The sequence below is a fragment of the Mustela nivalis genome (assembly GCF_964662115.1).
Source record: "Mustela nivalis genome assembly, chromosome: 12".
In the NCBI taxonomy this organism is placed as follows: Eukaryota; Metazoa; Chordata; class Mammalia; order Carnivora; family Mustelidae; genus Mustela; species Mustela nivalis.
The window spans coordinates 19,021,779-19,038,587 of record NC_139031.1 but is presented as its reverse complement, the minus strand read 5'-3'; the positions used below and the strand labels follow the sequence as shown (position 1 = coordinate 19,038,587).

The 16,809-nt window shown below is 44.1% G+C and overlaps 1 protein-coding gene across 4 annotated transcripts in view; it reads right to left on the bottom strand.

Annotated features, from left to right (window-relative positions):
• Positions 1-5,260: 5,260 nt before the first annotated feature.
• CHCHD3 (coiled-coil-helix-coiled-coil-helix domain containing 3) overlaps positions 5,261-16,809 on the bottom strand; it is a 276,050-nt gene continuing 264,501 nt past the window's right edge. For 2 of the 4 annotated variants that reach the window (XM_082693989.1, XM_082693987.1), the window contains 2 exons: positions 8,441-8,507; positions 5,261-5,998 (listed from right to left, as the gene is read on the bottom strand). In XM_082693989.1, the coding sequence (XP_082550115.1) occupies positions 8,484-8,507 (24 nt within the window). In that variant the 3' untranslated portion in view covers positions 5,261-5,998; positions 8,441-8,483. The remainder of the gene's footprint in view (positions 5,999-8,440; positions 8,508-16,809) is intronic. The other 2 variants (XM_082693988.1, XM_082693990.1) reach the window with 1 other exon arrangement.

The following is a 16,809-nucleotide window of genomic DNA, read 5'->3' as shown; positions in this document are numbered from 1 at the left end:
TCCACGGCTAGCACCCTAGTCAGCACCTCTGGCTTACAACGTTAATGTGATAGCTTCCTACTGTTCTCTCTCCCACCTTACCCAAACTTCAGATAATTCTTCACACAGCAGCCACAGTCATCTTTTAGAAATGTAAATTAGATAAAGCATGAACCATTCCCACCCCCCGCCCCCCAAGCACCAAATTTTTCAAGGGCTTTTTTTTTTTTTAAGACTTTATTTATTTGACAGAGAAAGATCACAAGTAGGCAGAGAGGCAGGCAGAGAGAGAGAGAGAGAGAAAGAAGCAGACTCCCCGTTGAGCAAAGAGCCCAATGCAGGGCTCAATTCCAGGACCCTGGGATCATGACCTGAGCCAAAGGCAGCGGCTTAACCCACTGAGCCACCCAGGCGCCCCTCTTTCAATGGTTTTTAATCACACTCCGAATAAAGCTTAATTCTTACCATGAAGAAAGAGGTCCCTCCTGCTCGGACCCTGCCTGCCTCTCTGAACTCATCTCCCAATATTGTAATCTGCCTTTTTTTACTCCACTCAAGCCACAAGGACCTCTTTGCTGTTCCTTAACGCACCAAACTTATTCTTACCTCAGGACCTCTGTGCTTACTAGATTCTCCCCATCCTGGAATGCCCCACTTGCATCCCCCTGGACTCTCCAGTCCTCGCCCTGCTCTACTATTTGCATACTCATTGACTATTCCCTGACATCATGTTTATATTTGCATACTCATTGACTATTCCCTGACGTCATGTTTATATTTGCACACTCATTGACTATTCCCTGACATCATGCTTACTGTTCACTCCCCTCCCACCCCACTCAGTGTAAACTCTGAAAGGCTGGGGCTGGTCTATTGTGTTGACCAGTGTATCCCTGACCCCCGGGACAATGCCTGGGGCACAAGGTAGGCTCTGCTGCATCAAGGTGTGGGTGATTCAGGCAACGCCAATGTGGCCTGGTCCTGCGGCTGAAAGCCACCCCTTCCGGGTACCAGTGTGAAGGAGAGGAAGTTGTTAGTGGTTATACAAACTTGGGACAGTAACTTCTGCTGTTCCTGAAAAAGCATCCCCACGGGGATCTATAACTCATTTTCTGCTTCTGTACAATAACGCCTTTCTAACTTTACAGATAAATTCATTTCCAGTGGAGGAAAATCACCTTCTGCCTTCGTTACTGAGATTGCCAAGTTCTGTGTTAGGCACCCGAGAGTGAGGAGTGGGAGCTCTTTTATTTTGGGTTCACATTTAACATGTGGCTCCTGCAGAGGCATTTTAAGAACACTGAGGTTGCTCAAAATTAACTCCCGCCAGCAGGTGAGCCGGCACTGTCTTCACCCTTGGCTAAGGCCGAGTTGCCGGAGCCGGCTCTGCAGCGTCTTCTAAGCCTGAAATACAGTCGTTACCACTTCAGCTCTGTGCTGAATAGTATTTTCAACGACTTTGAAGACAAATATGAGACGAGGGTGCACACTACCTCAGGGAGACGCAAAGCAAAACTAAAATTTGCAGACTGAACCGGTCGCTGGTTTGATGCTGATGGAGGAGAGAAACCTGTGGCTATGAGATGGAAGAAAATGTCTTTCTCTTGTCTCTCAGACTGCCCGGGCAGCTAACAAGCAGGTGGTCCCAGGCGCTTGGCCCTCAATCCCTATTTTACATATTTGCCAGGGATGGGGACACAGAGTGAGCCCAGGTTGTGCTGAGGCTACTGCCAAGACCTAGCAGCAAGCCTGGCCCGGGAACACACCTGGCAGAGAAGGGCACTGTGGAAGGCTCCCCAGCCCGGGCAGGGGGTTACCCTGGGGTGGGGAGGTGACCTGCGCCAGGACCATGTCTGGAAAGGAGAGCTGAGGCCAGAGCAGCGGAGTGGTACCCTGCCACTTGGCCAGGGACCTCTGGCTGCCACAATTGCATTTTCATTTGCATTTAAAAGCTATTATAGAAATGTAGTTTACTTTGAAGACAAGGTTATATCCCAGGCACACTGCTCTCTGAGCAAAGCGACAGTAACCAGGAGAGGAAGAGGGGAGACTATGTAGGGAACAAATAGGTGAGGGAAGTCGAAGTTTTCTGCACAGGAAACTCTTTGATGTGTATGGAGGCCTCGCCTCGTCACACTCACCTCAAGAGGTTGAAGCATTTCATTAAATTGAGGTATAGCTATTTCCCACTTAGGGTTGACTTGGTTTGAGGGAATTTCGGGGACTGAAAACAGTTTCAGTTTTCAGTTTCTAACTTCCTTAATTGAAAAGCCATAAATATGGTGACCATATGTTTTGAATCTAAACTGGGTTTAATACTGGACTGTTCCACAAATACAGGGCATATTATCCACCACCTAAAGAAGGCTGTGGGTCTGGGGTCTGGCTGGCTCAGCTGCTAGAGCGTGTGACTCTTGATCTTTGGGGTCATGAGTTCGAGAGCCACACTGGGCGTCGGGCTAACTTCAAATAGTACGGTGGCTGCGGGTGTATCTGGAAGGTTCAAGTCAACTGACAGGAAAAGTGGAAGATTCTTTGATTTGGATGATGACTTTACTAAAGCTAAGGGAGAAGGAGCATTGTCCTGCCAGCGATACTGAAGCTGATAAAACCTGGACAGAGAGAGAGAGAGAGAGCATACAACATGAAATATAAAACACATACATACACTAGAGAAAGTACAATGAAAAGCCTAAGAAAGGACTTGCCCTGATCAGCAAGTGCAGGGAAACCAGAAGAAGAGTCAAAGATTCTGTATAGGAGATAATGTCCTCAGCACCCCTGCAGGAATCCCTCCCAGGAGCCGGCCCTGAAAGGCCAAGTGTGGGATGAGAGAAGTTTAAACAGAAAGCAGCAGCTAGAAGCGGCGAAACAGATGGGAAAGCCAGAGAGGGGGAAAGCAAAGAAATGGACGAAGACCTGGGGGAGAAGGGGAACAGAGCAGTGACAGAAAACAAAAACAAACTAACTTATTCAATGTACTAGCTTTTCAAAAATATGAACTCAGAACAGACTCCTGGTTTTCAGTTCACTTGGTCTGAATCACAATAAGTTACTGCTACCCTTTCAATTCTTCTTTATCGGCTCTAATTCTTACATCTTAAAAGGGTCAGATCCTACTGCTCACTGAAATGGGGGAAGAGAATTATCCTGTGGGTTTCTGGCAAAAGCAATTATACATGTGGGCTGAAAGATATCAAGCTAAGAACCACAGGTTCCTAGCTTGTAAGCCAGAGAAGCTAAGGCCATCTGGCTGCTTGTTCAGTTCTAAGCAGAATACAACTAAGAGCTACTACAGAGTCTCATTGGTTGACCAGCAGGCCACAAGCAGCTGGCTTTGAGCCGTCCACATTTGCTATTAATTATGATTAGCCAATAATTTTTTAAACCACCCCATGTGAGCGAGTCTTCTGTAATAAATTACTAATTTTTCAAAGAGAGGACTTTGTACTGGGCTGATCCAGCTGTCTTCTAGAAGTTCCCCAGACATTTGCTTAGGGCAACCAGCTTTCAGAATACTGGATTCTTCTGGGTTTCAAGAGCTAACCTATTGTGGTTCAAGGTCTGCTCGACTTCATGGAGAAACTGATTGGAGCACGTCATTCTCATGAGACTCCTAAATCACAAGTCTTCCCCGGCACTTGTCCTAAAGTCATCAGTGACCTGAACAGAGCTGTAATGTGGTCAACAGGGAGGTCTCCAAAGGTGGAGAAAAGGCACCACCTCATCCTTTTATTTCCCCAAGGGCCGTCTTTCCCCGTACCCATCACGTTGATCAGAATGATAGATTAGTAACCTGACAAACACCCACCCCCCGTCTCATGTATCTAACCAGCTTGAAATGCCTGATGCTACAGTGCTGCATTTCTCTGCCAGCGACAAGACTGGCAGCCTGGGATGTGCCAAGTTCTTGGCTCTCAATTGCAAAACAAAACAGTCTAGGAGGGAATTTGCGAGTTAGCTGATTTGCAAACACTACCGCAAGTCACCGCGTAAACACTTGTTTTTGTGTACCTATTATTTCTGCCAGGCAGTTACCTGGATGCATTCCTGACAGTGGCCAAATGTGCAGCTCAAGTTACCTTCCTCCTTCATTCCCACTTCAGTGAGCTCAGCTTATTTTGCACCATTAAAAAACAAAGATAAAAACAAACAAACAAAAAACCCTTCGTGAAACAGTAATCACAGAGTCTCTTGGTTAATTACAGAAGGAGAGTTACCAAGGTCACTCAGAATCAACATCAGGTCTACAGGTGTGTCCAGAATGGTCCAGGAAGATGCCATTCGAATGGAGCCAACTTGGGAATTAGGAGGAATTAAGAAGCCACACTTACATATACAGGGGTTGGTTGAAATTTCCAAGCACAAATTCATCCTGATTCCTCTAAAGTAAAAGGGGAAGTGTGAGCAAGGTGGATAGTTTTTCCATGACCCCAACTCCAAATACCAGTCTATGGGATGATCACACGAACCGACGGCAACATATACTGGGCCCGACTGAATGGATGTGGAAAGCATTTGGACTCTTTGCCAGAAACCTACGGCAGCTTCTTCAATTTTTCATCAACTGACAGTTGAAGAATCAGTATAGTGACTTCTTAGTCCCAAAGTTGGTAAGAAGCAGAACACAAACTGAATACAGATACTCCTTATTCCAGAGGTTGTATTCTTAATCATTTTACTAAATTCTCTTTCTCTCTCTGTCAAGATAAAAGTGGCATAAAACTTCTACATAACGGAAGATATTTAGAGGACATCACAGAGCACTGGCATTTTCTTCTCCATGTATATCTCAGAAAGAACTTTCCATTCATCTTCAGTGTGAATGCTAACTTCCAACTTACCAAACCCAGGGTTGAAGCACCAATCCTCTGGTAGAAAAACAAGTTATAATCAAGAAAATTCAGTGAAACTGGAAAGAGGAAAATCTGCAGGAGTTGATTTTTTTTTTTTTTAACATTTTCATAGTTTTGCAGGGTCACACATTCCTAACCAAGCTTATCTAATCTAGTTCTTGCCCCAGGCAGGGTGACTTAAGTCATCCCAAAGACAGGAAGGTTCATGCAATTTGTAAAGATCTTTCTGAATCCTACCTAGCTGGGAGGCAAGTTGTAAGCATCTCATGCCTGTCTGAGGCTCTGCGAAGTGCTTTGGAGCTTTTTAGTGGAAAGGTACGGCACAGATGCAAATTAATAACAATATAAATCAACTCAATTCCCACATGCATAACCATCTAATCCAACGAAAGGAATACACGAGGCCCCAGGCTGCAATGCCAGTCTTCTTCGGAAAATATATTTATTATTGATAGTGAGTGCAGTAAAGATGTCAGTATTCATGATCGAGAAGAGGTTGTATAAGCCAAGGTTGCCTTTATGTTGATAAAAAATGCCTTATTTCACTTGTAATCATAAACATTATTCCAGTAAAAGAGGTACATTTTTCTCTCCTTTTTGTCTTACTTATATGATCACCATAATAAGTTAAAATGAAGTAGCTCTTATGTAGTCAGGGGAGGAAAAGAAGAAAGAGAAAATCAACACACCAGAGCTCAGAAGACTGCACCGAGCCCTGCTGGGCTGAGATGGGAGGTTTGGTGCCCTCTCCCCAACCCCGTTCCAATTACCTTAGCCCCCATCCCAACCCCCCAACCCCAGCTCTGCTGGAATGAAGATTCACCCAACCCTGGAGCTTGGTGAGAAGAGAAAGTTGAATAGAAAGTCAGATAGGTGGAGAGGGCTGCCTTTCTCTTTTAATCATCGTGAACAGGGCTGACTAACACTGCAGTGTGTCCTTGCTGGCTGATACCTGATCTAGGCCTTGGCTTTTCAAACTGCAGCTGATCAAATCGGGATACGCTTCGGCTGCATCTGCTCTTTGGTGCTTCTCTTTAATCGTCTTCTCCTTAAATGGGTTACTTTCTTACTAGGAAAAAAAAAAATGTTCCGCCTCTGGAATTAACGTTGAGGAGTTCTGCTTGTTCTAAAAGTTGACTTTATCCTCCTTTCTCAAGCGTGCTCTGCAAGACAAAGAGAAAACACGAGTTTTACCAGCAGAAGGAGGGATCCCCCAAACGGCAGTAACTAGTTCGGACTGTTTATGTTACTTTTCCAAGATCTGCTCAAAAACACATAAAAGCTACATGCTTCTTGGTCTCAAAATATTATTACCTTTAATGAACACCATTGCTTAATCATGCATAATCTCTAAATGACCCCGCCCCCACCCCTGCCTGGATCGTAGCGGGGTGTGGACAGGTGTGCTGTCTCACTACCAGGGGCATCTGGAAAGTGTTAGTATTTCTGGTGGCCACAGGGACTGGGTGAATCTCCTGCAAGGCAGCAGGGGTGGGGGTGACGGGTGGAGAGTGGTGGGTCGGGGGGAGTTAAACCCCCAAGACTCCGAGAGGGCGAGAATCTCTCCCAGAAACCTCTGCCCACTCCAGGCAGAACACAGACGTTCGTGAGCCTGTAACGCCGGACGGAGCTACAAAGATAAGTATCTATTCTGAAACTGCGAAAATGGCCCCTACATCCTATTTAGTTCTTTATTTTTGTGACCGGGGGAAGGGGGTGGTAAATAGGAAGAGTGCTCAACCATCACGTTAAAACTCTGTAACTAGCCGGGGCAGTGCATATACTCTTTCCATTCTCAGGAATCTTTAAAAAAAAGACAAAAATGATGCTTTTCCCTTTAGTTTTGAAATTATCCAGGAAGAGGAGACTAGGCTGCCTGCAGTTCACCTGGTTCACGCCTTCTTCCTTACAGACCTTCCAGCCAGCCACTCACATACCCAGCTCTTAACTGAGCTCCTACTAGGTAAGCTCTGCACGGAGGGATGTGCTTTGGGGAAACCAATACACAAGCCCGTGGAAAATTAAGGCATAATATAATGTAATAATTCGCTATTTTAAAAAATATACTTGCTAAATATATGCTAAAATTAATCTTATTGAATAAATAACATACACACCCAGTACAAAATTCAAGATAAACAAAAGAATACGGAGGAAAAAGTAATTTTTTTCCTCGCACCTGTTTCCCAGGTTCTTGGGTATCCTTGCAGAGAAGGTAATAGTTCAAAAGAGGAGTGGTTCTAACTCGTTCAGAGGAACAGAGCTCTCTAGAACTGGAGTGGTTAGAGGAGGCTTCTAAAAGGACCTTTCAGACTATTTCTCTGAGTCTTTCAGACAGAAGGAAGGCCCAGGAGAAGGCTGGGGAGGGGTGAGGGCAGGAAGCAGCCACAAGGATTCAGAGGTAGGAGCAAGCCCAATATGTAAGGAGGGTGGAGGAGAAACACTGGCCTAGCCAGAGGAAAGGATGTACACCTAGGATCTAAAGAGCGCCCAACTTAAGGGGGTAGGAGAAGAATCAATGAAACAAGATGGGATTGGGAGGAAGACAAGCCATAAGTGACTCTTAATCTCACAAAACAAACTGAGGGTTGCTGGGGGGAGAGGGGTTGGGGAAAGGTGGGTGGGGTTATGGACATTGGGGAGGGTATGTGCTATGGTGAGTGCTGTGAAGTGTGTAAACCGGGTGATTCACAGACCTGTACCCCTGGGGATAAAAATATATTATATGTTTATAAAAAATTAAAAAAAATAAAGAGCGCCCATAAAGGGCCCAGAGTAAAAGCCCGTTGGCTTTCTGGAAAAAAAAACAAAACAAACCTGTTGGCCTCTGGAAAAAACCTGGGAATCCAACACATGTCTTCAAATAGGAAAAAAATCATTTAGGAGGGTTACTCTGACCTCCCTGGCATAACGGGTCCAACAGATAAGAGTCTGAAGGCAAGAAGACCAGGGCAGAGACAGATTAGGAATTAAGGGTGGGAATGAGAAATAGAGCCATAAAAGACACAGCTAGGAAAACAGAAGTGGTGAGACTTAAGGTATGGTGATCCTCAGTGAAAGGGAGAACAATGAGAGAAAGAGAAAACTCAGGGGGAAGAGCCAGCCTGGGAATGAGGGAAAGGACTTAAATTGGGGGTTTCTAAGAAATCCCAAGTGGAAATGTCTAGAAGGAAGTTACAGCCTTGGGAAGAGATGTCAACATTTAGAGATGAAGATTTAAAGCCAAAGAAGAAGAAAAATGATCAAAATAGGACAGAAAGAGTGGAATGCCAACTAAGAGAGCGTGTTGGGTTACAAAAGCACAGGACAGGTAGATTATCCTGACTTAGCCATGATTATAGGCTATGTCCATAGGGCACAAAAGACCAGATACAGAAGCAGGCCAACTAGTTTAGAGAGAACACATACAGAAATGGTCACAAAAGATGATAATTAGAAAAGCCAGGTGCATCGAGAGAAAACAGGAAAGACAAAGCAGATAAAGCAGAAGACTTTGCTCAGCAGAACTGTCTTACAGAACAAACACCATGATATGAGACTCCTCTCAAAACCATCATCCATATATGCTCTGTATTTATTGGAAAAAATAAAAATTGAGCACCTACGATGTAAGAGTCAGATCAGACCATGTCCCAGTATCATAGTGTCTCATTTATCCTCTTGTGGCTTGATCTGTGTGAGACAACAACCGTGGGTCCAATTATTTGGACAGGAAATGATGAAGTCCAGATATACAGATAATCTTACCACAACATTATATGTTAATACAAAACAGAATCAGTATAAAGTAGATTTATACTCGGCCCATCTAAAGGCGTTCAGTTATTAAAGAAAATCATAACCTTACAAGTGACGCCACTTTGCATTTTGACAGTTAGATACCCACTACTTTTCCAACATACCAATGGGAACTTTAAGCTATTGTCTACCTGGTCAAGATTACAGGGCTGTGCCTCATTTTATAGTTTAGGTCCTATGGTTATGACAGCTATGTGACAATGTGTAATTCTTTTCAAATGGTGCAAAATAATCTGTAGTGACCACAATATAATTAAAGCAATAAAGTGTTTTTTGAGAGTCCAGGGAATCTTTTTACTATTCTTCTTTCTGTAACCCCATCCGAATATATAAGGGTATATTTCCCAGCCAGATCATATAATGTTAAGAGTACCAGACTCTCTTTAATCTTCCAGAGAGACAAGCTAGGCCCTGGCCAGTCTGAAGATCAGTGGGCCAGTCTAACGAAAAGACTAACAGGACACTTTTGAGCAAATATAAAATACAGAGAAGTCACTGCATTCAAAGAACAGCCTGCTACATGTATTAAAATTCTGATTTTCAGAGACAGCAAAATAGCTCAGCTAATGCACGGGTGGCTCCTTGAAGACACAGAAACAAGGGAAGGCTTCAGGGCAGCCAGTCTATACCCTTGTTGTAAACTGCACTCCATTGCTACCAAAGGGTGGCAGAGGTGATACAAATCCTCCTCACTTCAGTCAAAGACATTAATAAATACAATGTCAAGTTGAATCCCCCCCCCCCCAAGAAAAAAGACTGGCAAGACACTCTGTTCTTACTATTCTAACTATGCAATAAAACATGCTTAAAACCCAGGCCCACTGACCTCTGGCTGGAGGGATCCTGTGGCCTGGAAAGGTCTGTGTCATTTAGTGTCACCTTATAGGTGGTTCTCCTACGGTCTCTGTATCGGTTCTGTAAGTAGCTGCTTTTGGGCTGAATTTCAACACTGCATAAATTTAACACTGCATAAATTAACATAGGAAATTCCCCGAAGAATCAGGGAGAAGATTTGCAAGTTATAAAAAATTGCTTCCTTCATTTAAGGAACTGCTAACACTTAATCTTAATGTGGAGAAAGAAATTCCTTGCATTTGCTCATCATTCACATATAGGGGCCTGCAGAAACCCCTTTTATGAACAGCTGGGTAAATTACCAAAAGGAGAGCATGGCTCAGGCATCCGCAATGCTCTCTCCTCGAGTCTCTCTGATTCCGGCCACTGAGGAAGGAACAATTGGCGGCTCACACCGTCAGAGCAGGGCCTCTGGAGACCACAGATTGCCTGCCATTTCCATTTATTAAAATGATCTTCACTGTTTTCCTCAAATATTTTTGTTACACAGTAATCTCATCAACTCATTTTTGAATTATGGCTTTCTTGAAGTAGTTGACTCTGATAGCCACGAGTCAGCTACTAGATGTCTCAATGTCTTTAATATATACATATAGTGTATATATATATTGTGTGTATATATATATGTAAAGATACTATTCAGAGTGCTTGTTTCTGAGCTCCTCCAGCATCTTGCCAAGATCTCAAAAGCCCCAATAAAGCTGAGTATGTAAGCAGGAGGATTTATGGGGAAGAAATGAAATGGGAATATGTCTGGGTACACCTGAGTTTTTCCCAAGGAGGGACATGAAAAGTAGGGAGAGTAGAAGACAAGAGAGTGATGAAGACACAATGAGGAGATGGTAAGACAGAAGCAAAAGTAACCAATAAATTCAATTTAAGAGGAGCACAAAGAGAGGTTGGCCTGTGCACCAAGCACTACACCAGACCTCCTGAAAATCTGATTAGCTTACTTCCCGTGTCCTCACTCGGGCTCTCCCTGGCCAGCCAGGGCTATTCTCTAGTTGCCCTGCTTAATGCCTGGACCTGGTTTCATACCTTCCCTGACAAATGCTCTGTGTAGTATTCAAATTAAGTTACAAGTAATTAACTGTTTACACAACTTGCTGCATTAACGGACCAAACACAAACACACTGCAGCTCTAACTCTTGAAGGATAAGCACTAGAAAAGAAATGCCTATTAAGTAAGAAGAAGGAGTCTATTACCATCGTAATATTTCTTCTATTAAACACGAATTTAAAAAAAAAAAGAGAAAATGTCATAGAGCGACTATTACTCCCAGAAAATGGTTTTGAGGATTCCCTGTGACAGAAGAGAATGATAATGCACATAAAGTTTGGAATTCGGTTTGCTTTGATGGGACTCCAAGTCCAAAGGGCCACCCTACTGAAGGACGGGAAATCTGTGGCATACCCATGTGTTATCCAGAGTATGAGCAGCCCAGCTGGGCCATTAATAAACGTCATTAAGTGATGAGGATAAAGAAGCCTCTGAACACAACAAAAACATGCTCCCACAGGTCTTCCCAGAATATTAACCTTCTTGATTTATCTCTGTGTTCCCTGAAGGTGGACGTCTGTGGACATCAGAAGCAAATGCGTAAAGAGGGGGCCCCTGGGGTGGAGGGTGGGGGTGGAAGCAGGGTGACTGGAGCAGCAGAGCCAAGGGAGGGTTAGTGCTGATGGTGAGCCGGCCCGGGGACCGTGCTACCTTGGTTCAGTGCCTCCTTCCTCCCTCCTGGCCACGAAAACCAGATGTGGCTCCTCACCCAAGGGCACCTAGTTTCAAAGGAGGCAGCAGGAGGGGAAGAAAATACTTCTTTCTGAGGGGCTCCCACCCTCTCTGTCCAAAACCTCTTCCGATTTGTTCTTGAGGCTGAACTAGGAACTAGTTCCCAGGGTGGGTCTGATGAGACCTCTGCCAGATGGCTCAAGCCCGACAAGCTGTGACAGGTATTGGCAGGTTCCCAACTCCCGAAAGAGGGAAAACACAGACTTAGCAGGGCCTCTGAAAGATCGAAGACCTCTAATCCAGATTAGGCCAATGGGCTCTAGAGTATGTCTGTCAAACTCTTGTGCACAGTTACTTGGGGAATCTGCTAAAAGTTCGGATGTCCAGGTCCAACCTCAGACCTTCTGAACCATAATATCCAGGGATGGGGCCAGATGTGTTGCATTTTAAATATCCTCCTCGGCTGATTCTGATGTCTCCCCAACCTGGAGACCTGATATTACAGAAAATAGCACACTGGGTTTGGCATCAGGAATGGGCTATTCTGGTCTGGACTCTGTCCCATAATTTGTGAGTGCAAATGTTTCCAGGTGAGAAGATGGGGTTAGGTCACATGACCTCTGAGGTCTGTCTAGCGCTAACAGCCCATGACTCTACTCAATCATTTGGACGTAATTATAATTCATCTGAAAACAATGATAAAATACAACTTGCTTTGGCTCTGGGTTTTTCTTTCAAGAATGTTGATTTCAAAAGCAACAGGGAATCCTATGCTTTTTAGACCTTCTTCATGCTCAGAAAACAGGGAGTTATTTGAGCCCTGGTCTCACACAAACCCAGGTCACAGGGGAGATACAAAGCACTGTCCTTAAGAAGGCTTATGCTTCCTGCCATGGTAAATGCTTCCATATGCCCTGATCTTAATTCAGGATTTCTATTTTGGGAGATAACCCAAGGACTGGAAGTGTCATTTCCATTTTGGAAAGGAAGAACTGGGTGCACTAGCATTGGGCTGAAGTAACTTCGTATTAAGATCTAGCCTCGGGGCACCTGGGTGGCTCAGTGGGTTAAAGCCTCTGCCTTCGGCTCAGGTCATGATCCCAGAGTCCTGGGATCGAGCCCCACATCGGGCTCTCAGCTCCACAAAGAGCCTGCTTCCTCCTCTCTCTCCCTGCCTGCCTCTCTTGCCTACTTGTAATCTCTGTCTGTCAAATAAATAAATAAAATCTTAAAAAAAAAAAAAAAAAAGATCTAGCCTCATGTACTGGGGTCTTGACCTCATGCTCTCCACTACCAGGGGGTGCCTTTCCGATCTCCCAGTGATGCCAGCAGGAAGCATAGGCCTAAGGTAGGCCCCGCCTCGCTTCCAGGACGTCCCCATTTCCATCCTTCCTTCAGCTGATCTGCTTACTTGGCCACTGGCCCCCGGCCCATTTGTTGATTTAAACTTCTGCATTGGTCTGGCCTCCACCATCTGACTCCAGGCTGCACACCAACTTCTGTCCTTTGGCATCTCCTGGGTCTGGTCCTTGTTTTAGTCCCAGGCTTTCCTTGGCGCTTCTGACCTGGCTTCCTGCTCTGTCTCCACACTCCCTCACCACTCACGATCCACGTGGATAGGTGAAAGCCACTGCAGAGCACGGGAGCCTAGGGCGGGCTAGAGGTAGGCAGCCTACATTTTCTGGTGGAGTGTTTTAGCCTGGCAGGCTACGTTTGCCAGGCGATGCTGAGACAGCTTTTTCCAGTACACTGCCTTTGGAGAAACTGTTTTTACCCCCTCCTAGTTCATTCTGCCACTTTGGCTTCCCTGGGGCTGTCAGGAGCATCAGCTTCAAGGAAAGAATATATAGCTGTCGGAGGCCAGGCAACATGCAGGAAAATCAGAACTACACATTTAAGGCCGACAGAAAAATCTAAGAGGCAGAGGCCCAAGGGCTGGAGGTCCCCAAGGCAGGGGTGCTGCCTATACTAAACAGACACGTCTCTTGACTGAAATGCGCTCCTGGACGTGTGTTCCTGTGCACACAAACTCTTGCTCTCCATGCATGTTAGTAGAATTAATCCCACATCATCACAGCTGGAAGGCCCTCAAAGATCACCTAGTTCAAAGCCATAATTCAGTAAAGAAGAAACCGAAGCCTAGGTCACCATGACTAGCCTGGAATGTTACCTACAGTATTTCCCATAAACTCTACCTTCCAGGGGACACAGAATGTTTGCCCAGAGTCCAGCCAGCTTCTGTATCATTCTGTCAGCAGCAGGCTTGGGGAAAGAGCTGGAATGCTTTGAACCGCCCCCTAAGCATGTGACTCGCCACACCCCCCAACAGCCCCACCCCACCCCAAGCAGCCAGATGTTGCAAGAAAGTATCAGAGCAGGAGGGGTGTCCAGGGAAACAGAGCAATACAGATCTGAGAGGGGACCTTTCTCTGTCCTCTCCCCACCGTCTGATGAAAGAAAACTTGGGTACCTTTTTGGTCCGCTAGCAGCAAATATCCCAAGCTTCCCATTTCTTTCCCACCTTCTGTGGTCCCCTATAAGGGCAGGTGAACCAAGACTGAATAGGAATCAGGTTATCAGGGTAAGAACAGGTAATTCAATCGTGGGGAGTTTATAGAGAGCCAAGAAGCTAAGCAGATAGGAGAAATAAAAGACACAGCCTATCAATCGATGTCCTGTTCCACTTTTGAAAGCCGTACCTCATATAGCTAGCCAATAGTTTTTAATCTTAGAAACAATAATTACAGCAATTTATTATCTCTTTGCCCTTATGAAGAACATATAACTTAATATACTGGAAGTAACAGCCAAAATGTCTCACATCAACCCAGGAGGAATTGTATAAGAAGAGCTGAAAGACTGATGTGGGTAAATGGATGGAGAAAGGAAAAACAGACCTAAGGAATATCCAGATATTTTCTGATCAGTAAAATGTATTAGTCTATAGAACGTGCCTCAAGGGAACTGGTGAAAGCCCAATCTTGTGAATTACTTAAAAGTGGAGTGGATTTGGTCCTTGGAATTATTCCAAGGGGAAAACTCTTGCACTGTGCCGGAAATGGGCAATATGACCTAATGGGTTGTTGCCATGTTGACTATTTTCCACATTAGCATGTCTGGGTGGTTCTTTGGATTTCACAAGGGAACACAGAAGGGGAACTGACCCGTCGGGATCACTATATTGCAGAAGACCCTTCTGGCAAGGGGTGGAATCGGGGGTCACAAGGTTAGAAAACTTCACACTGAGAAACAGGAAAATGTGGTATGAGAAGAAAGTGCTCAGGAGATGCTGATATCAAGCCCCTGTGGCCATTGAGCTGTGGCCTTAAAATAGGGCACCTTTTGGCTGGGCGGCACCTTTGTCCACGGCCCACCTATCTGTTTGTTACCTTCAGTTTCCAATACTTCATTTGATATTCATATTTTTCTCTTCACTTCATCAACATCGTTGACATATTCTCTCAACACCTTATTTCTGTATTAGTGGATAATGGCTGTCCCTTCTCACACCCAACTCAAAAACCAAACACCATTTTTCATTGTTTTTGTTTTTATGGTAAGGTGTATCTTGGTTTAGTTGTTACATTTACAGTCATGATTCTTCCTGGGTTTCAAGTCTCTCAACTGTAAAACTGTGAGAAGAAAACCGTCTCTATTTACATCTCAGGTTGTCATAAAAACAAGCAAGAGAATGGATGTGAAATCACCTGGAAATCTAAAGTACTATAGAAATATAAGGTATCATTGCTTCTTGTTTTCTTGCCCTTTATAATGTTGCCCATCTTAGGATAATAATACTTTGTGGACAGCTATCTTTGTATTTTTACCTGGTGTTATATGCTCCCTGAATATAAGAGTTGTGAAAACAACAGATACCTCAAAACACACTTGCTGGAAAGGATATTAAATTATGTTGCAGAGTGGGGGTAGGGATCTCTTTTGGACTCACTAGAAATAACTTGGTGCTTTGAGATGATCTGTTTAGTGGTTTCAACATGAAATAACACAACGGAAGAAAGAGGGGAAAAAATAAGATTTACTGAATACTTTATATAAATGTAATCCCCATAACAATGGGGATAATATCACCCCAATTCACAGACAAGAAAAATCAATGCCCAAGGTCACAGAGTTGGTACAAGACAAAGCTTTAATACAAACCCAGATCTGCCCAATGTGAACTCCCTACAGCACTGTGTGGCATATATGTTGTCACAAAATAAGTTTGTTTTATTCTATAAAATATATGCCATTGATCCCAAGAGGCAAGGTGCAAACAATTCAACACAACCCAGATAGGCAGGGGGGAGTCGAAACTCCATCCACCCTCGCAGGTACCACTTTGGTAATGTTACAAATCACACCCTGCAAATAGGCATGTTAGTTAGATGCTAGCGAAGAAACATACACTTTGTCACAGCCGTTCTTTGCACTAACTACTACCCCCACCTTGATGTGGCACTAATATCAAGTTAGGAAAATCCATGGGTCAACCTGCAGGTCCCAGGCGCTTCAGTTAGTATCACTATTAAAGGTTGGGGCTTGTTAAGAGCATATAAGAAACTGTCTTTGACAAATAAAATGTAGTAACTTAACTTAGCAACATTACTTCTAACAAAAACCTTTAAAGAAAAGAATCCCAGGCATGCTACTAGGAGTTACACAGTTGGAGCTACAAGCAAGGAACAGAAGCCTCAAGTCACTAGGCTTTTAAGGAAAATACAGGCTTTTAATAAATCTTGATTATATTTTTTTCTACTAATGCTGATGTTACTTTCCAGCTATCCAGACAATACCAACCCTCCCATAAATATCAGAAATTTACAGAGTGTTAGAAATTTACACTAAGTGGTTTTATTGTAACTACAGCAAACTAGACTGCAGAAAGGCATGCTGTGTAACTCAAACACTAGATTTAGTTGGGTCAGAAGGTCAACTGTAGGGAGTTTGTGAGCAGAAAGAATCAAGGTTTCTAATAATTTCTGTCTGTCAGAACAACCTACATCCAACTGTTAAATCAGTTAAATGATAGGCAATTACGTGACCTGCCAGAATTGATAATTTGCTTCAGAGTTTAACATTAGCTTTCTAAAACACATGAATTACAGAAAACACATGTCCTGTGAACACTGAATTATTCTGGAATGGAGGGGACAGGTCAAAAGAAGAGTATGGCTGAGGTACATAAAAGCGATGGAAAGTGTTGCCTAAATCCCATCTCTGACCTCCCTTTCCCTGCCCAATCTGGTGGGCTCTCCTAACTGGTAGAAGATTGAATGGTGCTTGAAAGGTGGCTTCTTGTTTTAGTTTTTTGTTTTTTGTGTTCCGAAGCCAGGCTCTCTGCATGACTACTTGCTGCTTATAGACCCAAAGCTGCCGGCTCCTTACCTTGCATCCTTTCTTTTTGCTGGCTTTGAGTACTGGCCCAGAAATGCGGGACAATGACCTTGAGGTCACAGTTATTATAAAGGACAAAGCCTCAAAGCAACTGGAAAAAATATTGTTTTAGTAGGAATCTTCTTTCCTACAAGTGAATGAGCTAAACATAAGGTGAATATGGGTTCTTCCCACAACCGCCAAGATGGAAG